Genomic DNA, 26,052 nt, shown 5'->3' with positions numbered 1-26,052 from the left:
ACGCCCACTAGTGGGCAGTAGGGACCAGGTTGACTACCACTGGTATAAAACATGATGTGTAAAAATAGTAGGGAAAGAGTTAAAAACAGGAACAGGTGAGTATGTCCTTAGGGGAAAAATGTGAAATGTACTGTAAGAACAAAAACTTGTTATAACATTTGAAGTTAGCACAGGAAACTTCAAATGGCATCATTGATTCACAATCTTTTTTTTATTTTATTTTTAGAGGCAGAAGGTTATAGCTTGCTTTTGCTCACCCTTTTTACTCTCCTTTCAACTACAGACCCACACAAACACACACATACACACACACATACCCTGCAAGACAAGTTCTACTTGTTTGCTTTCTGTTAATATGTGTATGTGTTTGTAACTATTGTGTTTGTAGCTACTGCTTGTAAATATTCAAATTTAGGTGAGTGAAGAGAATGTCAACCCCATTTTAAACACATCTTCCCTTCTGTGAAAAATTGATCTATGATGATATTATACTTAAGACTTCTCCTAATAGTGAAAAAAATGATTCACACATTTTCTGACATATAACAATTCTTGGGATTTTACCTTTTCAAAGTCATAAAACAGTCAATTGGAACAAGTTTGATAAATTTCAGTTGTGCCTGAAATAAAAGAAAAGAAAGGCAAATAATGTAATGATTATTAGGGGTAGTAAGCTTTTATAAAATATTTCAAGTAAGGGACTACTTGTAATGTTCAAGGGACTTTTCAAGAATAGGTCTGCTTGTGCCTGACCTGTGGTGGCACAGTGGATAAAGTGTCGACGTGGAATGCTGAGGTTGCTGGTTCAAAACCCTGGGCTTGCCTGGTCAAGGCACATATGGGAGTTGATACTTCCTGCTCCTCTCCCCTTCCCTCTCTCAGTTCCTTTTCTCTAAAATGAATAAACAAAAATCTTAAAAAAAAAAGCCTGACCTGTGGTGGCGCAGTGGATAAAGCGTCGACCTGGAAATGCTGAGGTCTCTGGTTCGAAACCCTGGGCTTGCCTGGTCAAGGCACATATGGGAGTTGATGCTTCCAGCTCCTCCCCTTTCTCTCTCTCTCCTCTCTCTCTCTCTCTCTCTCTCTCTCTCTCCCCTCTCTAAAAATGAATAAATAAATAAATAAATGTATCTTAAAAAAAAAAAAAAAAAAGAATAGGTCTGCTCTGTTTAATGAGCAAATATTTGGGTGTTAGTGAATTGGTATGCTGTTTCCTAAAAGTTAGAATGGAAGATTATATGTAAATAACTGTGTGTGTGTGTGTGTGTGTGTGTGTGTGTGTGAGAGAGAGAGAGAGAGAGAGAGAGAGAGAGAGAGAGAGAAGGGGGATGGGATTGGGAGAAGAGGGAGAGCAATGAGGGAGAGAAAAGAAAGAAGTGAAAAAGAAAAATGCCATGGAAATGTATTTAATTTTAAATGGCTGCTTGTTTACAAATGCCTGGTTGACCTTGGAAATCTAAATGAACATTTTAGATGTGATCTCCACAAGTTTCATCGAAGCAAGGTCAGTACCCTGAAGGTTCTGTCCTTAGAAGGCAGTACCTGGCACACTGTAATTGGAGTATGCTGGCTGATTTGCCACTGTGTTAAGAAGCACAGAAGTGAACCCTTTCCTCATGCCATTAGCTCTAGGCCCTTCTTTCTGACTTATGAAAAGATATTGAAAGAACTAATATGTACAACTTGAGTAAACAGTGACTGAGAGGAGATATGCTAATGATGTGCAAGGGTGTAAAAGGTGCATACACTGAGGAGGATGAGAAGTCATTTAGCTTGGTAACTGCATGTTGCCAGGAGACACAAAAGCACATTAAACAAAGCAAGATTTAAACTAAACATCAGATCCCAGAATGAATGTGACACTCGGTGACATGAGCAAGCTTGTGGAAATAGGTTGAGATGTTTAAAATGGCAAAATACTGAAATTTGCATTTCAAGTAAACATTTATACAAGGGCAGAAACTAATAGATAGAGACAAAAGAAAGGCCCAAGTTGTAGCCACAGGGCTCTTTTTGTTACACAGAGAATTTAACAACAGGTTAAGTGTCACATTCAGGCCAGTCACCCTGTTCAAGTTGAGAGAGTAAAACAAAGTGATGAAAGGACCCTTGGGTTGAGAGAAGCTAGTGAGTGAATTGGAAGAATGTGAAAAAGGTGCCCTTATGGAGACAGACACATTGGGGCAAAGGGTGAGGAACAAGAGAATCTCAGTGCATTTTAGAATTTTATGATTGTAGACTTGTCCAGTGCACCCTATTCCTTGAAACAAGAGACTGCAGTTGCTCAGGTGGAAGAAACGGCATTGTTCCTGTTTCCAGCAGGGGCTCTCATCCCTACACCTTTTTTTTATGAAATAATAACTTCACGCTGCAGGTACATCCTCAGGTCATTACCCGAGATGCCCCAACCAGCCTTGCACAGCAGAGTGGTAAGCGTATCCAACCTTCCCTGGGAAAAGGGTACTCCTAGGATTATTAAAAGGGAATGGGTTTATACACCAGCTTCTCTTACAGAAATACTTAGCCACCTTCAATACTCAGCTTCATTTTCTTAAGCTGTATGATGTCTTGAACCTGACTCTAGTGTTGTTTGTATTTCGATTCTGCTAACTCAACAGACATTTATGGAATAACTAATCTTGCTAAAGCCTAAACTGGTTCATGGGAATATTGCAAGTAAAGCATGGTTCTTGAGGAATTTACAATGTGGTTCTTTGGCTTTTCAGCAACAGAAAAGCTCCCATTTCCTCTCAAATCACTGGGAATTAATGAGAAATCCTCAAGTGAAATAGGAGAGATAATGTGTTGTGGGCAAAGTCTCTCGTGGATACAACTTAAAGTCTAGCAGGAAGTGCCGGAAGTGCAAGAGTTTCGACTAGAGGATCGAAAGCAAAGCGACCAGAAGGAGGGCTCAGAGATGTTGTTTAATATTTTAAGTTCTTACCTTGTTAGATTCTTTTGCATGCATTTGATTTGTACTTTGATACTCTCTCACTCCTCTGAAACAGCTATGTACATGGTATGCTTCGATTAGAAGCATCCATAGAGCGGAAAAGAGTTATTATGGGAGAAGCAAAAATGATCTTTCCACCTTATGGGTGTGCCATTTGAGGAAAAATTCCCCCTTTATACTCAGACAAGATTGGGGGAAATTCTTCTAGACTGAATACTCATCCCATTAGGATCTATTTTATTATCTACTTATCATGAAGAAATAAGATTATTAATATTTACATTGGCATAGAATAATTCCAGGTCCAAAACCCAATAAATATTATTTTATTTTTCCTAATGTATTTTAATGTAACTCTTATGGTGCCATCATTTCAAACTAGTATGGCATGGTGGTGTTGCTGCTAAAATTATCTTTTTCTCTCCTGAAACTGGCTTAAATCTTACAGAAATTCAAAATGCAAGATTTGCTACATCTAAGTATTTTATGGGAGTTGAAGAGACCTCAGTATTGTTAGCCATCCTTAAGAAGGTCACACTTGTTTCCTCTTTACTCACAACTGTACCCATTGGGAATAAGGTTGATGGATGTGGGACAGAAATCCTGAAATATTCTGAAATCATCTTTAACTTTTTTCTTATTCAAGCTACCATTATTTTCAAAATCAATAATTATTTCTTACTGTCAATTTCCCCTCTGCACCACAGATGTTTAATGAGTTCTCTTTGGCCTGCAGTAGTCAGAGCTGCCATTCATCTATAGGGTAATTATGTGTACCTGGAAGATTCTTAGTATCAGTTGCTGGTATGACTCTCAGTCCATAGATACAAGTATGCAGGATCTTTTTTTTTTCTCTAAGTCTAAATTCTGCCCATTTATTCCAATAATGTAGACAATTACTCTTTCTGAGATTTCTGTTCTTTCCTACCACATTTCATTTCTGTGATTTGTGAAGTCAGGGCTGGCTTCTTACTTGAATATGGAGAAGAAAAAAGGGGAGGAAATTAGCCTTTTATAAGGAATATGTAGCTATATACTTATAAACTTCCTCTAAAATATTTTTAGTAAAAGTGTGTGCTAGATAATATTTAGGATTTCAGAACCAAATAATTTTATATAACCATTGCTTTTTTGTTATTGGGATTGCAGAGTTTCCCCAAGATTAGTGATAAAGACATTCACAGAAGACTTAAAATTTGGAGTGTTCCTGACTGTTATCAAAGCAGCTGTATGTTCTATTGGGAATCTAGTTAACAGGCTTAGCTAACATATTTAGATAGTGAATTTGTTTCTGTGTTGGCTGTCTGTTATGTTGATTTGGCCATCGGGGAATTTCCAGAAAGGAAAACAGCTTGTGGTGTTCAAGCAGAGCTATTAATTGGTACCATTTAGTGTAGGATGAGCAGGAGCAAGATTTCTTCAAGATGGCAGCACTGTGTCCATTAGCACTCTTCTCACTGCTATATCCTAACCCAAGCAGCAGTAGGGCTTTGCAATGTGGGGGTGAGGGGGTTCAATTTAGCTAGAGTTGAAGTCTATAAGCCTTTCTGGCCAAAGTCTTTCGGCTCAATCTTTTTTCTTCTTGACCTTCTCTGTCCCCTTGTCCTTCTCCTCCCCCTCCATTTCCCCTTCATTATTTATCTCCTCACTCCTTTTGTGAAGAAGGTAATTTAATCATTTTTACTCCACATGAGAGGATTAAACAAGCCTGCCAACCTTGTGATTTCTTTACTACAATGGAAACCTCCAACTTTATAGAACTTTCTAAAAAGGGCCTCCTGACCTCTAATACCAACTGTTCAAGCCAATGGTACTTAGCTCCCTGCTGTCATCCCAGGTGATACAGTGTGTCACAAAATGCACCATCAGCAGCACTTTCTCATGGACCTGGTCCATGGCCTGAAAGTCTCAGTGTTGATGTAGTTTCATACTGTACAAAGAAGCCATAACTGTAAGACAGAATTTTAAACAAGATTGTTGTGAACAGAATTCCACATAAACTGGGGGAGAACTGAGTTTCTCAGAAGAAAGGCACGTCTCCTTCTAATAACAACCTTGGCTGAAAGAGTGCTTTGCAGCATGGTGTGATTGATGATATCAGTGTTCCACCTGTAGCCCCTCTGAGCCCTTTACAACTTGTGTGCACTTACCTCCCTCAGTTCCCACTTTGCCTAAGCCCTTAACCAATGACTGAGGAATGCAGACATATAAACACTCTAGCTTCTTGCCTATTGGTCAGGACAACTTTGAAGTGGGAATGTACTCCCCACAGAGCTCCCTAAGGAATTGAGCTGGCTTGCCTTCTTTGAAACTTGGCATTGCACCCTAGCTTGGCTTCTTTCTTGCTGGGTCCCACTTGCCTAGCAGTTTTCCTGAGAACACTTCCTCTTTAATCACTTTCACATTAACTTTTCCAGTCATGGGGGTCTGCTTCTGTGGAATTGACCTCAGATAAAGCACATTGCAAATTATTGAAAAGCCATGTGGATTTATTGCTCCTAAAATAAAGAGGTGATCTGCTGCGTGTTAAACTTTAAAAAACAATCATGCAAACCTGTTTTTCAGGAAGAGAATTTGAAGGAGAAGAAGAATACCTGGAGATCCTCGGCATCACCAGGGAGCAGTCAGGCAAATACGAGTGCAAGGCTGCCAATGAGGTCTCCTCGGCGGATGTCAAACAAGTCAAGGTCACTGTGAACTGTGAGTATGGCAGCAGCCAGCAGGTGCTGTGTGCCCAGGACCCACCTCCACCACCACCCCCAGTGAGCTCTAAAGATCCCATTAGCAAAAGAACACTGCATTTCAAGCAGATGTCTCTCTGGGTGGGAATGCCCATTTATATATTTGATACACCAAAGGGCAGGACTTAGCCTTTGGATTTCATAAATCAGCTCTACCAACTCTAAATATAACGCATAATACATTTAACAATACACTCAGACTATAGAATTAAGAAAGTATGATCAGACAGCAATAGCATTTATGGCAACCACAATTTGGGTCTTTGTGGCGACCAAGGTCAGACCACTTTAGAAAAAAGCAACAAATTTATATCAGCTTTAAATGAAATTTTTGTATTAATGCATTGTGTGTCATAGGAAATAACTCAAGATCATATTTTCTCTTCTGCTATTTAACTAATTGGCCTTGGGAACAAATTCAGGTCACTGTGCTCAGATACCATGTTTACCCGAGGGCTAACAGGGATACCTGATAAGTTAATTTTTGTTTCTATTTGTCCCAACGTATGGGTGTTAGAAAGCAAGATTTCTCTAAGATGCATAGGTAAGTGGGCATATTTTGAACTTTTCAGATGAAAGAATCCTTAGATGTAGTTCAAAAGACAGGTGATGGGGATGGATCCCTATATGTGTCACTCAACAAAGGAATAAAGAGAATGTGTTTACTCTTTTTATTTAGGAATGACTTGTCATGTCATTCAAATTTAAGTTTTTCACATCACACAATGTGGCTAATGACAGAGATGAAGGAATGTCCCGACAGTTCTTTCCTCCTATGTATTTAACACACACACACACACACACACACACATACACATACAAATATATATATATATCCTACATACATAGATATATACACATATGCACATCTCTCTCTCACACACACACACATACACATACACACACAAATATATATATATATCCTACATACATAGATATATACACATATGCACATTTCTCTCTCTCTCTCTCTCTCTCTCTCTCTCTCTCACACACACACACACACACATACACACACACACACACACATGCACAATCCCTATTGGAAAATATACTTGAGACTGTAGTGAGTTATTTGTTATCTTATGTCCTCCATGCAGATTCTTATGCCAGTGATTCTACATAAATTCTCTGGAAAGGTCGATATAATTGACTGCATTTTAGAGTTTGAGACACTGAAGCCCAAAGAGGTAGAACAGGCTTTCCAAAGTGACACGGGAAGCTGGTGGAATAAAGGGACTCAGACGAAGCGTGATTCTAAAGCTCGTGCTCTCAGGGAAAAAAAGAGGAGAAGGAGGAGTTTTCAATTCTTATTAACTACAGTGTGCAGCACTGGATTAAGGGCTTTACATATGTCATTTAATATTCACAGTAAACTCGTGAGGTAAATATTATTGGTCTGACTTTTAAAATGTAGGAACTGAGACACAGATGGCTGAGGAAACTTGCCTAAGGTGACCCAGCTATGTTGGGCTGCACTATTATCCAGGAGTCTTCCCCCTGCCCTGCAGCCTGCTGAGACAGCCACCCAATTCTTCTACACAGGATACCTGGAAGAAGCTGGCAGCTACAGCTCTGCCAGAGACATTTATGGCTCTCATTTCCACAAAGCAAGGGGCTGCATTTGATGAGCTCTGGAGTGCTTTTATCCTCTAGCTGTCTGCAATTTTTTTAGTAATGGAGGTTGGAAATGCCAGTATTACTATTCTTTTCCGGCACTGGGTGTGTTTCAAAGACACCTTAATGATCTCAATATTATAAAATGCCTTAGGACCTTTTTTTCACATGAAAGACACTTTCTCGGGGTGTTTATACAAGTTATAATTAGGTTAGTTAGCTTCTTTTGTGTACACACAGTCATTCCATCATCTCACCTTTTCACTGACTTTGGGAGTTAAGATTTTATTTTCCTTTAATTGACCTTCATCTTAATTAGATTTCTGAAAGTCCAATCATGAAGTACACAGAAAATATTTATGCTTCCATTGTGTGAAACATCAAAGAGGTCTGCATTGCAGATGGTTCCCAAGATCAAAGCCAGCCGCCTGGGCCCTTTGATTATTAGTGCAATTAGTCTGATATTGCTCCTTTTGACTGTCCCCAAAGTGTAACTTTGAAAAGAAAAAAAATACTGATAATTTTCAAGAAAAGGCTTTTATGAAACTGTGAGCTTTTGCTGGTGATGAGTGAGACACACAAGATTATGGACAGAACGTTGAGATTTTAAAAAATACCTTGTAACAAATTACGTGAAAATCTAGTCAGACATCCAGTAATAATAATGAGCTTAGTCAGACATCCAGTAAATGTTTACTTAATGAGTAGGTGAAAAACTCACAGGTAAACTCTACCCTGAGTTTCTCCACACTTAGCAAATTATGTTGGTTACAAATGAGAAAGTATAGTTAATATCAGTTTCCTTTGGATCACCTTTTTACCAACACTTTATAAGCTGTGTTTATGATATATCAAAACAACTAGCCATTGCTTCTTTTGCCTTGTTTGAACAATTTCTTCTACTTAAATGTCATCATATTAAGGAGATCGAGTCTCTAAGATTAAATTACAGAACGAGGTCTGGCTAACAAAACTCATAAACACTGAGAAATAGCTAGTTTCACCTTTGTCACATTTTCTAAGCCTGCCTACTATGAAAATGTTCTATTATTTAAACTGACTTCTTTCTTTTTTTCAAAACAAAACACACTGTTTGAAATTAGGTCGTGGGATAAGGATAGCTGAGATAATTAATAGCTGAATAGGTTATTGTAAAGAAACAGACCACTAACAATAAAAAAAAAATCTCAGTGCTGGTAATTATCTCCTACCATCATTTCATTGATTCCTTTACTCAGTGGCCAAGAGGTATTGCAGGGCACTGAGAAGCAGGAACAGTAAACAAAAGAGACATAACAATTCCTCCTGTTCAGCTCTTTTTTTCTCCTTTTATTACTTCTCTTGATAATCTTTCTCCTCAGTTGGTCTGTGGCATTGAACATAGCCATCTGATATGCAAAATCTATTTCTTATATGGTCGGAGTTCCTGGAGTTTACAGAAGCTAAATTATTGACCCGAAATCTTTCCACTTAAGTAAGGTTAGTAAAATGTTGTCCCATGGGCAGAACTTCAGGTTTCTTGTATCCTGCTTATAGTATAGCTGCTAATTTCTTCCAGATTCCAGCTCTATAGACAGCTGTCCTTTCATTACAGGTTCTATGTGTAATACTTCAATTTTAGTTCTCACACAGTGCATTAAAAGTGAATCTACTTATGGGTTCATCTCTTCCTAGAGCCACTATACTGAGGATAATATCTAGTGCGTAGTAAATGTTGATAAATACAGCCTATTAATTTTATTTTGACTCATCCTGCACTGGACTCTTTTCCTATTCCTGGAGAAATTCTCAAAAGTAGTTCTCAAGCCTTTTCCTAACCCAGTGATCAGCTAATATCTGACCTTCTGCCTTCCCACAGCTATCTCTCCAACTAGGTTCACATTGTCATATAACTTCTTTTGCTCTGCTTGTATTCCCTTGAACTCAGCTCTGCTACCACCTTGATGTCTATAGATAACCAATCCAACTTAGTTGCCGGGAGGCATGAGACACTGGCATTTCTAAAGTTCTCCCTTATATTCAAGAGCCATTATTTTAGAGGAAGCAAAGGTTAATACTACAGAATACACAGTTGGGATTGAAGACATCCATTGTCTCCAGATAATATATATGCATTTTAACTGAACTCTTCAGTGCACAAATTAAAAAATTACCTGATGAAGAAATCTTAGGAAAATAATACCCAATGTGAAAGCAACTGACTACCTTCTCTAGCTATTCATAGCATCATCTATCCATCCTCCCTGCCAACATTTAGCCTCTTCTTATATTTGGGATAGTATCAGTAGAAACATGTTCTAAGGTTTATGATCTATTATGGGATCTTCAGAGGAAATATTCAGTAAGAATCCAGAGTTACTGCCTGACCAGGCGGTGGCGCAGTGGATAGATCATCGGACTGGGATGCAGAAGACCCAGGTTCGAGACCCTGAGGTCACCAGCTTGAGCACAGGCTCATCTGGCTTGAGCAAATAGCTCACCAGCTTGGACCCAAGGTTGCTGTCTCGAGCAAGAGGTTACTCGGTCTGCTGAAGGCTCATGGTCAAGGCACATATGAGAAAGCAATCAATGAAAAACTAAGGTGTCGCAACAAAAAACTGATAATTGATGCTTCTCATCTCTCTCCGTTCTTGTCTGTCTGTCCCTATCTACCCCTCTCTCTGTCCCTGTAAAAAGAAAAAAAAAATCCAGAGTTACTGTAATTTTCATCCATAATTTTGCACTGTGAACAAGAACCATAATTTTATGAGTATCTTCAGAGCACCGAGACTATGCTAAAGACTTTGCATGATTTATTGTAATCATCATAGTGACAGTGCCAGCAAAATGGGGAGGCATATTGAGCTATAAAGCCTGCCCTTGTGAAGAGGAATATTTACTTTAGCACTGCCATTATTTAATGTTGCTGATAGATGGTGATTTTTTTTAAAATTACAACTTTTTATCAATTCCATTATTGTTTCTAAATTCTCTATAAGCAATATTTAATTTTTTATTGATTTTTTTTTAAGAGAGAGAGGGAAAGAAACATCGATTTGTTATTCTACTTATTTGTGCATTCATTGGTAGATTTTTGTATGTACCCTGAGCAGGGATCAAACCTACAACCTTGGCATATTGAGACAATGTTCTAAGAACCAACTGACCTACCCAGTCAGGGCCGACAGTGTCTTTTTTATTGCCTGCGTTCTTCATCCCCACCTCATTGTTCCACCACTGCACACTCACCCTGAGAGACAATTGAGTTGTCACCATATAGAGAGGACAAAAGCAAAGTTCTGAGTATGTACACAAACACCCTCTGTAGGTCTGTCTTCTCATTTATCAAATGAGTTAATAGTTTTTACCTCCTAATGGCTATTATCTGAACAAAAATATATCTAAAGCCTAGTAGAATGCTAACATATGGTAAATGCTTACAAATTGAATTCTTTATTTAGTATTTGATTACTTAAACTATAATTCCTAATACTAGAAAGTATAAATGGATAACATTCTGTTTATAGGCCACTGTCATTGTTATCCTATCCATTCTAATTGAAAGAGTCTTATTATTGGTAATATAAGTAGAAATCCCTTATTAATATTTTCAGAACCCAGATTTTGAAGTAATAAAAACTAGAAGAGTCCTTTGACAATTGTAAATTATTCCAATGTCACATAAAGAATAACAATAGGCCTCCATGCAGCATTTTTATCAAGTCACATTTTTATTATAACCATATTTTGAGCAAGGACATCTTTTATTTTAACTGCAATAGGCATGTCACAATATGATTTGTAATAATTTTTCTTAGCTTTACCTATACAGAATTCATCACAAACGAATTTTGAAATGTTCATTCCAATAAGCCATGAACAAATAGACCTGCACCATTGTGTCATTTGAGAAATATTGGAAACAACAAAGCTCTTCAGAAATTTATTATTACCTGTAAATTTATCTTAGCATGAGAAACTTCCTAGATTTTCAGTGAGAAAAGCAAGTGTTTGGCCTTTGTCATTGACTAGTGTCATCCTGTCCCAAGATGAGTACAGTTAATAGTACTCAACCCTAGTCTACTGCCACCTTTTCCATGCTAGCATCTCTGAGGAGTTAATAAATAGCTTACTACTCACCTATACAGGTTATAAATACATTGAGAGATAAGTAGAGAAGTAATATGGGAGGCTTGTTTGCCCCCATTGTTAGGGATCAAGGTGGTTAGATGTGGTAGCTTGTGTGGCTGACTTACTGCACCAATTATGGCAGCCCTGGACTAGGGCAGGCAAGGCCACATGAGAGTGGGGAGGAGAGAGCCCGAGTAAGATGTCAGGGTGGAGAGGCATAAAGGAACCTCTGATACCCACCAGAAACTTGTCCCAAAAGGGAGGAGAGGAAGGGGTTAGCCAAACAAAATTTTGGAGGTTCTTTCCAAAATTTCCATTCAGAAAAACCATTTCTTCCCCCTGGGTCCCAGTGCAAGGAGATATACTAAACAAGCCCCTGCCACATAGAAGGAAACATCCAGAGCAAGGAAGAGCTCTCCCATGAAACCGTAGAATGAAGACCTGTATTCCTGGTCTCCTGGTGAGGGGACTGGGAGGCATCCACCACGACATTATTATGTTGATGTTCTACAGCTGTGAGTGCCAGAGGCAGAGGCAGCAGCATGTGTAGAGTCTGGCCCAGGTTTAGGGCTGGTTGAACAAAGTTCATCATTAAGGATTTGTCAGTTATAACCACATGGCTCCAGAAATTCACAAACTGCTTAAAACTCATTTCACAATCTGAATACTTGAACAAAGTAATAGAATCATGAGCAACTTTATTTCTCCAGTTAACATGCTACAGATTGTGGAGTTATCGGTAGCTTAAGAACCTACTACAGTTGACCATTGAACAATGCAGGTGTTAGTGGCACCAGCCCCTGTATAGTTACAAATCCTTGTGTGTGTGTGTGTGTGTGTGTGTGTGTGTGTGTGTGTGTGTGTATATATATATATATATATATATATTTAAGTGAGAGGTAGAGAGGCAGAGAAACAGAATCCACATGTGCCCTGACAGGGATCCACCTGGCAACCCTCATCTGAGACTGAGGCTCTGCCCATCTGGAGCTACTGCCCTGTTACTCAGAAACTAAGCTATTTTAGTGCCTGAGGCAAGGCCATGGAGTCACTTCAGCACCCAGAGCCAACTTGTTTGAGCCAATCAAGCCATGGCTGTAGGAAGAGGTGAAGAGAAAGAGAGAGAGAGAGAGAGAGAGAGAGAGAAGGAGGATGGGGAGGGGAGGAGAAGCAGATGGTTGTTTCTCCTGTATGTCCTGATTAGGAATCAAACCTGGGACTTCCACACACCGGACCAATATTCTACCACTGAGCCAATCGGTCAGGGCCCTCTTAGAACTTTTGACTCCCCCAAAACTTAACTACTCATAACCTACTATTGACCAGAAGTCGTACTGATATTATAAATAGTCCATTAACACATATTTTGTGTGTTACATGAAGTTATATAATGCATTCTTACAATAAAGTCAGCTAGAGAAAAGATTTTAATACATTTATGGCATTTATTAAAAACAAATAAACATGTATAAGTGGAACCACACAGTTGAAACCTGTGTTACTCAAGGGTCAACTAGCTATACAGTGAAGAGGTGAGGACAGGAAACTAATATTTATTCAGTGTATTTCTGCTGATCATCTATTTCTCTTCTTAGGTACCTTACCTCAGTGGATGGCGTTACCTAGGTGTTTAAGCCAGCAACTTGCCTGGTATCTGTGTTACCTCTGACACGTCTCCTTCTTTCCCTCACCCTTCACATCTAATCTTGTCAGATGAAGCTTCATATTTCCCATCTCCAATCTGTCCATTCCCTTCCAGCCCTTTATCACAAACCAAGTGCCGGCTTCCTCTGGAATCCTTCAGCAATCTCCAAATGGACTCATTCGCTTCTCCTTCCTACATTTCATAAATGAGAAAATTAAAGCAGTATTAACTCTAGAGCTCTCTAATGAGAAAGAAAAATGAGAAACAGGACCTAGACGTGAGCTCAGGTTTGTCAAACTTTAAATCCAAGCTTTTAACCTTTATAGGATGTCCTATCCCTCCAAATACCTCCTTTACCACCACCACTGCTTCCAGTTATTGCAGTATTCTCTGCAATGAATATGTCCAATGATTTATGTAACCAATCATAAGATAAAATAATTTTTAATGGATCCCCTTGGTGCTCATTTTATATGAAGCCCTTGTTTCGAAAGATAAGAAAGAAAAGGCTCAGACTGGTGCAGATGCTTGCGTAGGCCACAGTTGTGGTTAAGAGAAGAATCAAAATCAGACCTCAGATTTTCTATGTCTGACCGCTAATCCTGACTCCTAACCCATGGAACAGATAAACAAGCTATAATTTTGAAAGTTAGCAATTTAACAGTTAAATGAGTTATGGGTATGAAAATACATTTGAGCATCATAATGATATACACTGCCCATTTGTAAAGAATGGGCCATTTTGTCTAGAATTGGATTTTTTTTAATAGCCTGGAGGGATACTATGGTTCCTTCACTGCATTGGTAATAAAACCAAGGCTCAGAAAGATAAAGTGCGAAGGGAGGGCTACACAAGCAAATTGAAGTTAAATTTCAAGGCTCCTAGTTTCCAACCCAGGGTTCTTTCCACTCATGTTGCCTTTCTATGCTGATAGAAAAATGAACAAATAATTCTAAAGCAATGAGAACAACAACAACCATCATCCACTCTGGCGCCCCTGTCTACGCACAGGCTGGTTGGTGCACAGCCCAATGCGCCGGAACTCCTCTTCTCGGACAGTGGTTTAAAGATATCCAAGCTCTGCCTGACCTGTGGTGGCGCAGTGGATAAAGCGTCGACCTGGAAATGCTGAGGTCGCCGGTTCGAAACCCTGGGCTTGCCTGGTCAAGGCACATATGGGAGTTGATGCTTCCTGCTCCTCCCCCCCCTTCTCTCTCTCTCTCTCTCTCTCTCTCTCTTTCTCTCTCTCTCTCTCTCTTTCTTTCTCTCTCTCTCTCCCTCTCCTCTCTAAAATGAATAATTAAAAAAAAAACCTAGGGATATCCAAGCTCATGCGACAATGAAATGGGAGAGAAAACTGCAGCGGACTGGATGCTATTGCACATTCTTTCTAGGATCAGAATCCTTCCTAGGCAGAAAACCTGAAGAGGAATTTTTGAATGTGAAGAAAAAACTCAGAAATAAGTGCACTGAATCAGGCACTGAAGAGATTTAAATTAATTTTATATATTAGAGATTACTTTACCATTTTCCTTAAATAAGCCTTTTTCTTTGCAAAGCCTAAACTGATTGTGGGGATCTCTTTGTTCCATACACACGCAGCCAAGCTGCCAAGCTGCCATTTTTTGGAAAATAGCTTTTGGACGAAAAAAAAAAAGGTTTTTTCCTTAAAGGTTCATAACTTCAAACACAGCATCATCAAACCAGGAGCTCACATCTTTCATTCTAACTCTGTCATGTAGACCTGCAAACACTTGTTCTACCCTCCATAGGATTATTTGAAAGAATCACCCATAGAAACAGGGAACAGACTGCTGGTCTGCCAGACGGCGTGGCGGTTGGAGGACTGGGTGAAAAAGGTGAAGGGGTTGAGGGTTGGAGGACTGGGTGAAAAAGGTGAAGGGGTTGAGAAGTACAAATCTGTAGTTACAGAATAGTCATGGGGATGTAAAGTACAGCATAGGGAATATAGTCAACAACAATGTAATAACTATGTATGGTGCCGGGTGGGTACTGGTAATCTGGGGGGACCCTTTTGTAAAGTATGTGACTGTCTAACCACTCTGCTATATACCTGAAATTAATATAAAATAATATTAAATGTAAAAAGAAGTGGTACTAGAAAAAAATTGAATGAATATATATTTATATTTTAAAGAAAGAATCATGGCAAATGAGAATGTCAGCTGTGTTTTGTTACAGTCCTGTAGGCCAGGTCCTAGAAGACAGTGTCAGGTGCACCCTCGGAGAGAGGAGAAGGCCCATGCACCAGGATAGACTTCAAACTTCCTTCCCATATAAAAGCAAAATTCACCTGGGTCATAACAATAAGGGAACACAGAAGAGAAGAAAGGGTTAAGTAATCATCTAATGCTTAGTGTGTTTGTTTTTCCAAATTTTTGAAAACAGACTAAAGCTTGGGTTCAGAGAGCTTCAGCCCTGTATTATTTTCATCAGGCTTCTTACCATCATCTCTAACCATAACAATCTCAATGATGATAATGGCGAGGATAAGAAAAAAAGAGCCCTGGCCTGTTGGCTTAGCGGTAGAGAGTCGGCCTGGCATGCGGGGGACCTGGGTTCGATTCCAGGCAAGGGCACATAGGAGAAGCGCCCATTTGCTTCTCCACCCCCCCCCCCTTCCTCTCTGTCTCTCTCTTCCCCTCCCGCAGCCAAGGCTCCATTGGAGCAAAGATGGCCCGGGCGCTGGGGATGGCTCCTTGGCCTCTGCCCCAGGCGCTAGAGTGGCCCTGGTCTCGGCAGAGCGACGCCCCAGAGGGGCAGAGCATCGCCCCCTGGTGAGCAGAGCGTCGCCCCTGGTGGGCGTGCCAGGTGGATCCAGGTCGGGCGCATGCAGGAATCTGTCTGACTGTCTCTCCCCGTTTCCAGCTTCAGAAAAATACAAAAAAAAAATGCTCAAAGGATACATTAAAATCTCAAGTCATTTTATATCACTGCTTAATTTATGAAAAAAAAATCTATGCAAATATTAGGATCTGTGGTTGAAAGAATTGATGGTATATTGGAGGAAGGCAAAAGAAGTCCTAGATTTCATTTCCATAAACCCTGTTAGTATCCCATTTACGTAAACCTAGACTATAGCTTCATTAATCATCTCTTATTTTTATTTAGTTTTCTAATGATCAGTCCCATTCAGTTGATCACATAATTCATGTAAATGGAACTGTTTCTTTCCTGCACCTCTCCAATCAGGTTCTCCTCTCCAGTTCCTTCTTGCATGGAAATTCTGGAGTGCCCTCTGACATGTACACTGTGTTCCTGTCCTTCCCACAGACCCTCCCACTATCACGGAATCCAAGAGCAATGAAGCTACCACAGGGAGACAAGCTTCACTCAAATGCGAAGCCTCGGCAGTGCCTGCACCTGACTTTGAGTGGTACCGGGATGACACCAGGTATGTATGTGCCAAACCTGCTGTATCCCCACTGCTCAGATAGGTGGTCCCAGGGGCACCAGAAGCCCTGATGATAAAAAGAAGCCCGGCTATATTGCATAGGTCTATATTCTTAGATGCTTCCTTTTCCAAATCTTTTTATCAAGGGCTGTCAGGGCTGTAATTCTTCAGCTGAAAATTCAAGCACTGAGGTTACGGGCAGAGACTGAGGCAGGTGGTTCTGTGGGTCATTTCCACCTACACATCTTTCTTGCTTATAGCAGAAACCAAAGCCCAGTAAAACTCATCCTTCCTGAGTCTTCTCTGTGGATGGAAGTTGATTCAGATAATATGGAATTGCACAATTCAAATGAGGGAGTGAGCAGGGAACTCAAACTCTAACCACATCCTTTCTCCTCTTTTTCTCCAGTATAATGACAAAAAAGGAATTACTATGCCAAATTCTTCACCAGTGTTTCTTTTTACTCTTCTGTTTTTGAACTCTTAGGATAAACAGTGCCAATGGCCTTGAGATTAAGAGCACGGAGGGCCAGTCCTCCCTGACAGTGACCAACGTCACTGAGGAGCACTATGGCAACTATACCTGCGTGGCTGCCAACAAGCTGGGGGTCACCAATGCCAGCCTAGTCCTTTTCAGTAAGTATGCCCACAGCAGGCCCAATTTGAGAGCATCCAGTTGAATTCTCCCATGAAAAACTTAAAAATCATTTTCTTATTCATTAAAGGTAATTTTATACAAAAATCAGGTTATAGCCACTGAAACAAAAATGCAGGTTCTCAATCCTTATGCATAAGACAAGTTTACAAATGGACTAACTTCTTTCTGTGTTCCCTGGCTTTCTTTTTTTTTAAGTGAAAGAGAGAGAGAGAGAGAGAGAGAGAGAGTCTGGGAGACAGACAGAGACAGACAGGAAGGGGGAGAATTGAGAAGCCAATTCTTCATTGTAGCACCTTAGTTGTTCATTTATTGCTTTCTAGTGTGTGCCTTGACCGGGGGGCTCCAGCAACCTTGGGCTCAAGCCAGCGGCCTCAGGTTTTTAAACCTGGGTCCTATGCATCCCAGGCCAATGCTCTATCCACTATACCACTGCCTGGTCAAGCTCCCTGGCTTACTTTTGATAGCTGCCTTGTTTTTGTTTATTTATTCAAAGAACACATATCTCTTCAGTGATGGTTTCTTTAAGCAGTGGAGGTGACGTAACATCCTGGAATATGGATGACAGTTAAAAAAAATGGCAGTGATAGGAGTGATTAAGTGATTAATATGCAGTGAGGATGGATAAGGTGCTGGGAGAAAAGAGAGACTGAAAAAAGAAAATGTGCTGTTAACAACACAAGAGGAAAAATGGAATGAATGGAACAATATAAAATTTAAAGGAGGAAAAATGGTTGCAGACAGGTTTCCATATGACAGCAGGAAACATTGCTTGTCTGATGTATTTTTAGAAGACAGATGGAATGGTAGGAGAGAGGGGCATTTCTGAAGACCAAAGATGAGCCTAAAGGCAGACGAAGGAGGGGTCAGTCGTGGTAAGTGACTGGTTAGAAGGGGAGCCTCCCTTGGAGCCTGGCGCTGTAGCAATATGCTGCCGGGAGGCATCTGGCCCCTGCCTGGTGGGCTGGCGTCACTGAGCACAGCAGCCAGCGCTCCCTGAGAAACTGAAGTGTGATGGTGAGATCAGAGGAGATGACAACGTTTGGAATAAGGACATGTGTATCAGAATAAGTAAAACAAAAATGTTATCATTTGCTGAGTGAGAAAGTTCATTTGGATTAAAAGTGAAAGTCCGAAGACTTTACTCTTTTTATTATTTTGGAATAACCAGGCACTAGGAGGTTTTTTTTCTACACAGGTTCAACTGGGGAAGCTAGAGATACCATGGCTATTCGAGTGGTTTCCCTCCATCTTATTTTATACAGATTAGAGGTCTTCAAGAAAAAAAGAAAAGATTTTTAGGAGCAAAATCAATTCATGTGAGATTTCTCTTAAAAGGTAGTGTTAAAGTCATTTTAAAATGGCTCAAAATCCAACTTTACTTATAAGAAACAACCACCACAAACTATTCTCATTCATAACTTCCATTGACTTCAGTCCGTCAGGATGTGATATGATACAGCTCCACAGAAGCTGCGTCGGTATAAAGTTCAGAATTCAAATCTCTGTTTACTTGTCTCCAAAGATCAAACATCAATGTTCTTTACTTCAGATATAGACACTAATATCTCAGGACACTTGAGGAGACATTTGTTTAGAAATATAGGTACCTGTTTCCTTTTTGACTTTAGGAGTTTCATAAATAAGGGGGAGGAAAAAGCCTAAATGATGAACTTGAGATTCTGACAAATCTAAGATGATCTGGTTAAATAAAACAACACATACTTGACAAGAGGTTTTCTAGAGATTGGAAAAGAGAAAATTGGACAATTGAGTTAGAGAAAGTGAGCAACTATAAATTTGTATTAAAATATATTTTCTTCTGATCCCACCCGGAAGTGTACTGATGACATATTTCAAGTAATAAGTAAAATGACAGGTATAGACAGAGAGAGGAGGAGAAGGAAGGAAGGCTGGCATTCTTGGGCAGGAGGACAGAGACAGCATAGGCTGGGGCAGAGACAGTGGAGATATTGCAGGTCTGCTGGTAGAGCTGAAAGGTCATCTCAAGCCCCACACTATCGCCCTTTTTGCAAAAAAATCCATTTAAAGAATTTTAAGATTATGCATAATTAGAAATGTCCAGTAAAATGCAGAATGGCAGTTTCTAAACTGAGAATCAAGGAATTTGACGAGTGTTTCATAGCCATATTGCCCTTGACTATTTCACAGAAGTCACCCTCGGTGACCTTGGAGACGTGCACAGTGATGTGATGAACGGTGCACTACTTCCTGGCGAGCCCCCCGTCCTTTGCACAACAGCCCACATGGTCACTAGCTCTGAATTTAGCAGCACGCAGGGGCGGCATGGGCATCAGCATTGGGTTTGGCATTGATTCCCCACCTGCGGGAAAGTTAGGAGGTGTAATAGAGAAGAATAGAAGCTTTGAGGTGAATAAAAGGCTGTTAAAACTACCAAAAATTGGTGATTCTACTACTCTAGTTCTTAGACCCAAAGCTTCAGTATAAACATTTTCACGGGGAAACTCTGTTTTTATATAACAGGAATAATACTTCCACCATGACCACGCTATCACTGCCATTCAGGTTTCAAAGAGAGAGAAAGGAGGGGAGAGGAGGGTAAAACAGAGGAAGGGAGGGAAGGGGAGGAAAGGTGGGAGGGAAGGAGGGATAGATGGAGGTAGGGAGGGAGGAAGAGAAGAGAAGAAAAGGAAAAAAGTGTATCTGTGAACAGACTGCCCATCACTTAGATTCCAAGTAGACTGAGGGGTTCAACGGGACGAAGGAAGATATTGAGGTGGCACTTTTCCACAGAGTAAGGTCAGGAGGGGAGCAACGCCTGAGGGGGCAGCCGCGCCCTGAGCCTGACAGAGAGCACGGTGTGGGCAGCAGGGTGCTCTGCTGACCCAGCCGGTCCAGAGCAGAGGAGGCAGCTGGTGAGCTGCTGCCAGCCAGAGGCAGCAGCAGGTTGGAACCAGAGCCAGAGCCCCTGCAGTGTTCACGATTATCCATCTTCACTGATGCATCAGCACATTTTCTGTGTCCACTGCAGTGACTTGTGCTGACTTTTTCCACAGTGTCAACTTGGGGTCACCAGTACATATTGCCCTTCTCCGTGTACACATAGGCACTTCTCCACTCTATTCAAAGGTTGTTCTCCAAAAAGGTCAAAACAATGGATGAGAGTGCAAGAATACATTGTATCCGTAGGAAATTTTTCCTAAATCCCTGGAAGCATTTCTTTCTCATGTATCTTGTTCTCCACACTTTCTAGCATTCAGTTTATCAAGAATCCATACCTCAGTCTATCTATCTAAGTAATGCCTTTTATATCTTTTTCTTCATCCTGGGCAAAGCATTCCATTATATAATTTTCTGAACACGTTAGTCCATTGGTAGAATGTGTATGGGCAAGGATTCAGCTCTTAGTCTTTGTCAGATGTGGAAATATGCTTAACCTGGGTGAAGACTTGGACTTTTCACAATGCTGTGGGCAGTTCCATTGTCAGCCTATGTAACATAATAGGTTTCATGTTTCCACAACGATGACAGCCATGCACCCACAGAGAAACTCTAGTTTCAGTGGTTACATTGAGTTACTTTAAAAGAAACAGATAGGAAGGAAGAATAATTGTTTTAATGCATTTTTTATCAAGTGAATGTTTACAAGGTAATCTGCACATGTACTACACACTTAACATACTTGATTTCGTTTAATCATCAATACAACCCTATTAGGTACTCATATTTCTCCATTATACAAAGATGTTAAGTAACTGAGTACAACTAAGTAAGGCTGCTGTGACTTAAATTCATAAAATCTGTTTCCAGAATCCTGGCTCTAGACCAGGGGTAGTCAACCTTTTTATATCTACCGCCCACTTTTTTATCTCTGTTAGTAGTAAAATTTTCTAACCGCCCACCGGTTCCACAGTCATGGTGATTTATAAAGTAGAAAAGTAACTTTACTTTATAAAATTTATAAAGTAGAGTTACAGCAAGTTAAAGCATATAATAATAATTACTTACCAAGTACTTTATGTCAGATTTTTGCTAAGTTTGACAGAATAAATCTTTATAAAACAACTTACTATAGTTAAATCTATCTTTTTATTTATACTTTGGTTGCTCCACTACCGCCCACCATGAAAGCTGGAACGCCCACTAGTGGGCGGTAGGGACCAGGTTGACTACCACTGCTCTAGACCAATGTGTTACCTAGATTTGTGTCTGTGGGGAAATGTTAGGAGACGTATCTTTTGTTGTTTGGACATAAGGAGACATCTAATTCCTTTCTCCATTTTTCACTTAATGAGATTGTTCCATTGCTATTATGTACCTTCCTACCCAGGAATACCACTCCTGCCGCATCCCAATTCCATTCCCATTAACTCCCACCAGACTGTATCCACAGGGTAGACCACTGGCTTTTTGGTTTTTTTGCACATTGAGAATCTTAACTGATACGTAAGCCTACTGGTCAGTGTTTGACCCTTAAGGAAGATAATCCCTCATGTTAACGAAGAACAGTACCACTGATCAACACATGGATTAATGAGGTATTTTACCACAATGCTTAAGGCTATTGAGTACAAAAGAATAAAAATATAAAGATATCTATGCTAGGCCATACCACATCAGTGTATAGGTGGTTTTTAAATTTTCTTTTTAATTTTAAAAGATTATTCACTTGTAAACCTATACTTGATTAAAGCTTAAGCACTACCTAAACAACTCAACCCTGGAGAGAACCCTCAAAATAAAGGCCTCCCCCACTTCTTTAGAAACTATTTTGAAGTTATTATCCAAGGGGCCCAGTGTTTAAATATATACTATTTCATGTGGCGAAGCCTCTTAACCAGTGACTTCTGGATGCCACATAATAAAACATTTTGAACAGCTCTTTGAACACCACCCACAAGTAGTTTGAAAGATTGGCTACTTATAAAGTCTCTTTGTGGATACAATAAAAAATAGATGGAAAACTAGTTTTAATTTCAAGAATAGGCATTGAATCTACTGGCTTTCAGAAAGACCATTGAACATCTGCAATACCTGTTAGAATTAAAGGAAAATTATATTGGCGCTAATAAATTACCTCTCTGTATATACCCAACCCTCAACTCCAGCTTTTGTATTTAGGTGCTTTTAATTCAGAGGGTTTTCTTGTGAAGTGAAAATACCCATGTAATTGTTTCTCATAGTGTTCTAGCAGAATCAGCCAATAATACCCCATACCACCACTTAGCAGACAAGAAACTGAAGATCAGAGGTAAGGGACTTACTAAGAACCACACGATACAGTACTGGGGTCAACCTTAAGATTTCTGTTCCTAAAACCTCCCAAACAGTTGCTAAGCTAGGTTGACCTCAAGTACAGGCATACCTTAGAGATTTTGCCTGTTTGCTTCTAGACCACCACAATAAAGCAAGACGTACTGTATTTCCCCATGTATAAGATGTGCACCCTTTTTCAATAAATTTAGAGTCTTAAAACTGGGTGTATCTTACACAGTGGTTGTGGCATTTCAAATGCCATAGATGGAACTGAGGACGAGACCATATATGAAGACAGTGATTCATCATCAGACACAGATGAGGACAAGCTAATGGATGGGAGTTTTGACAGCGATGAGGAGTTCTACGAATTTTATGATGAATAAAACTTGAGTTCAATAATTTTATATAATATATATTTTTTTATATTTCAGGCTCCAAAATTAAAGTGTGTCTTATATATGGGAACGTCTTATACATGGGGAATATGGTAATCTTTTGACTGGTGAATGATCTTGCCTTCACTTTGTAAAAAGCACATCTGTGAAGCACAATAAAAGTGAGTTACAATAACACGAGGTACGCCTTTATTAGCAGCCAAAAGAAAAAGCACACAGAACTCAGGTTCCTGCCCTCCCCTACTTTTGAATATCAGAAATTAGAGAATTTCATTTTCATTTTATAAGTGACATTTACTTCACAGGAACACACAAAACCTGGTAGAAACTACAAAATACAACAGAATGATGGCAGAAGAGTAAGGGTAAAAAGCTGAGATGGGGCATTTCTAAGGAATGACAAGTCCATAGGATGGAATTACGAGAATGAGAATAGCTAATGGAGCATCATAGGGCTCAGATGAGGATTCACAGGGCACAGCTAGGATGATAATAACAAGTTGGAAAACAGTTGAAAAGGCTATGAAAGGAGGGTGAATGAGATGGGTTAGCAATACAAATGGCCTCGTAGAAATGAGGGCAGAGTGCATTTACCCAGCTGTGAACAGTATGATGAGAAAATGTTAAGCTGAGTTATTTAAACAGTATGAATAATAATAGTAATAATAAAAATAAAATATGGTAGAGAGAATATAATATGGGACAGTGGTCTCCAACTGCTACATAACTGCTGAAAGTGGTTTAGCTATTTATTTTCAAAGCTGGAAACTTAACACCAAATAACCAGTGGAGGTTTAAACCATTTTTCTGCTCGACACTTGTGTAACTAAGATACAATTGTTCACTGTGCTGTTATTGACCTGTTCCATCTTAATGCACTTAGGAAACTTTGACATTTAAGCTGCAACTTTCAGCCAAGCTAGAAAAAAAAAAAAACCCACAAAACCCACTTTGCAAGAAGACTGGGATTTCTGTGTCCAGATGTATTGCATGTCCAAATTCCAGGCAAGATCTATTCTTTCTAAGCTGATGGTACAAAATGGCAGGAAGATCACATTTGAATATGTACATAGGCTTTTCTCTTTATGATGTTTATTTTGGTTGATTTTTTATTTATCACTGGTCTTTATTTAATACTAAAAAGACATGGAGGAAAGTGTGTGCTAGTTCTGTTACACTACAGGGTTTGTGAGTAGCACGTAATGCATCCTATCTCTAATGCACTGTTCTGCCTTCCTGAGAGAGCCTCAGAGGAGGATTTGGAGTTCACCCCATGAGATAAGTAGAGGATATTGTCCAGCCTGAACTCTGTCCGCATATACAATTTATGCTCAGTGGATTAAGGATGGAACCGTGAGGGGCAACAAAAAAAGCACTTCTTATTATTCATCAGGGTATATCATCAAGCAAATTTGATTGGTTGATCAAATTTCAGGTGGGATTATACTACTAAAAGCGGGTGAGATTAAGGAAAAGACTGAAAATAAAATTATATCATGCCAAGAAACTTATTACCTTGATATTACTCTTGCACTGATATTAGTAATACGGAAGTAAAAACCTAAGGGAAAAGTTGAATTACTATTTCCCAAAATAAATTTTCCAGATGCTTGGCTAACGCTGATATGAACTATAGCACTTAGGGAGAGGAAAGGAATCCTCAGCCACCGTGGGTCCATCTGCTACTGTTGGCAGCGGTGAAATCAGCACCGGGTGTTAGACGGGTGGGATCAGACCAGACCTCGGTTCAGCAACCTTGGTGCTTGAGTTCTGACTAAGAAAGAATTTAGAACCAAGATTCAAACTATTAGAAATAGTTTATTCAGAAAGTCACAGAGTTAGAAGAAGTGAATATTAGAAGAAATGGGCTCAGGAAACAAGTTACAGAGGCAAAAGAAGGGGCCCTTGGAGTTAAAGAGAAAGAGGTAAAGTTAATACCTGGGTGAAAGGGGAGGATGTGCAGGCCTGCTTCCAAGAAGGACAGCACACTGCATCCTCTTTGCTAAGGCCCTAGGGCTTTTAAGGGTAGGAATTTTAGGTGTGATCCCAGGGGACCATCTTGATAGAATATTCCTCAGCATTTCCTGTGTGTCCTTTCAGAGTCATGGTTTCCACAGATTGGTCAGTGCCCAGGCAAGGGATAATTAGTCAGTGCAGCTGGTCCTGAGGTCAGCCATGGCTTCACTTGTCTGGTTATGTTGCTTTTCTGAGCCTGGAAGCTGAAACACAACTGAGGCCTAGATGTATTTGGTGCAGGTCAAAACCTCATTGTCTTGGGGACTTCATGCTTAAGGGCTATTGTCTGGCTCCCTTATTAGTTCCCCCTCTAAGGGGTTCTAACCCACATGACTAGTGCTGTGCCAGGAGAAGAAAGGGCAGCCTGGAGGTGAGGTCTTTGTTTTCCCAGTTTTGCTTGCCGCTAAGTACCCAGGGCTTTCCACCCTGGTGTTCTCTGTACCCGTCCTGTTGTCCTACTCTGCTCATGCCTGTCTGACTGCCTATCACATTATGACTTAAAGAGACCAGAACCAAGAGCAAAATGTATAACCCTGAATTTGATCACTACTAATTTAACCACACACATGCCTAATCCTTCAAAAAATCTGTAATTTTGGTAGCAGGTTTTTCCAGTAGAGGATAGAGTCCTGTTTGCAAGGTTATCACAATAAGATGTTGTCCCTTACTCTTAGTAGATTTTTTCTAAAGGTTTCAGATATTATATACTAATAACTCTCTGATACTTTAGTGTTGCCAGGAAAAACAGACAAATACTTTATGGGAGATACAATGCTGTAGGTATGGAAATTTATCTGTTTTTATTATCGTCTGAGTAGCTAAACATGACTAATATATATAGATATATAAATACAAACTCTCCATGATGCTTACTATTTTTTCCCCTTCAGAGCGTGTTTTACCCACAATTCCCCACCCCATTCAAGGTCAGTATGATTTTTATCACTGTAGCTCTGTTGCTGGGTCATTCTCCATCATATGTAATGTTCAAACACACAAAGGGGGAAAGACATTCACTAAAGTAACATACAATTGAAATCACTTTTTTAAACCTACAAAAGAAAGTCAATCAGTTGCGCCCACCCTAGTTGATAGGCATGTAACAGACTGGTCACCTAACTAAACTTCAGGTTGGTCAGTAGCTGGAAAGATGGTACTAAATTCAGAAAGCAATTTTTTCTTCAGTTACAGAAACTATGAACCACATACTTGGAACACAGCCAGTTAAATTCTGTAACTTGTAAATATATGAATTCTCTAACT

The 26,052-nt window shown here is 39.9% G+C and overlaps 1 protein-coding gene across 3 annotated transcripts in view; it reads left to right on the top strand.

The window, feature by feature from the left end:
- Positions 1-26,052, top strand: part of LSAMP (limbic system associated membrane protein) — a 741,157-nt gene that overhangs the window by 686,155 nt on the left and 28,950 nt on the right. For 2 of the 3 annotated variants that reach the window (XM_066240926.1, XM_066240924.1), the window contains exons 4-7: positions 5,519-5,653; positions 16,362-16,482; positions 16,970-17,118; positions 25,680-25,715. In XM_066240926.1, the coding sequence (XP_066097023.1) occupies positions 5,519-5,653; positions 16,362-16,482; positions 16,970-17,118; positions 25,680-25,715 (441 nt within the window). The remainder of the gene's footprint in view (positions 1-5,518; positions 5,654-16,361; positions 16,483-16,969; positions 17,119-25,679; positions 25,716-26,052) is intronic. The other variant, XM_066240927.1, reaches the window with a different exon arrangement.

The sequence above is a fragment of the Saccopteryx bilineata genome, chromosome 8, assembly GCF_036850765.1.
Source record: "Saccopteryx bilineata isolate mSacBil1 chromosome 8, mSacBil1_pri_phased_curated, whole genome shotgun sequence".
Classification (NCBI taxonomy): Eukaryota; Metazoa; Chordata; class Mammalia; order Chiroptera; family Emballonuridae; genus Saccopteryx; species Saccopteryx bilineata.
Note: the sequence above shows the minus strand (reverse complement) of the source record. Positions and strands in the feature narration are given on the sequence as shown.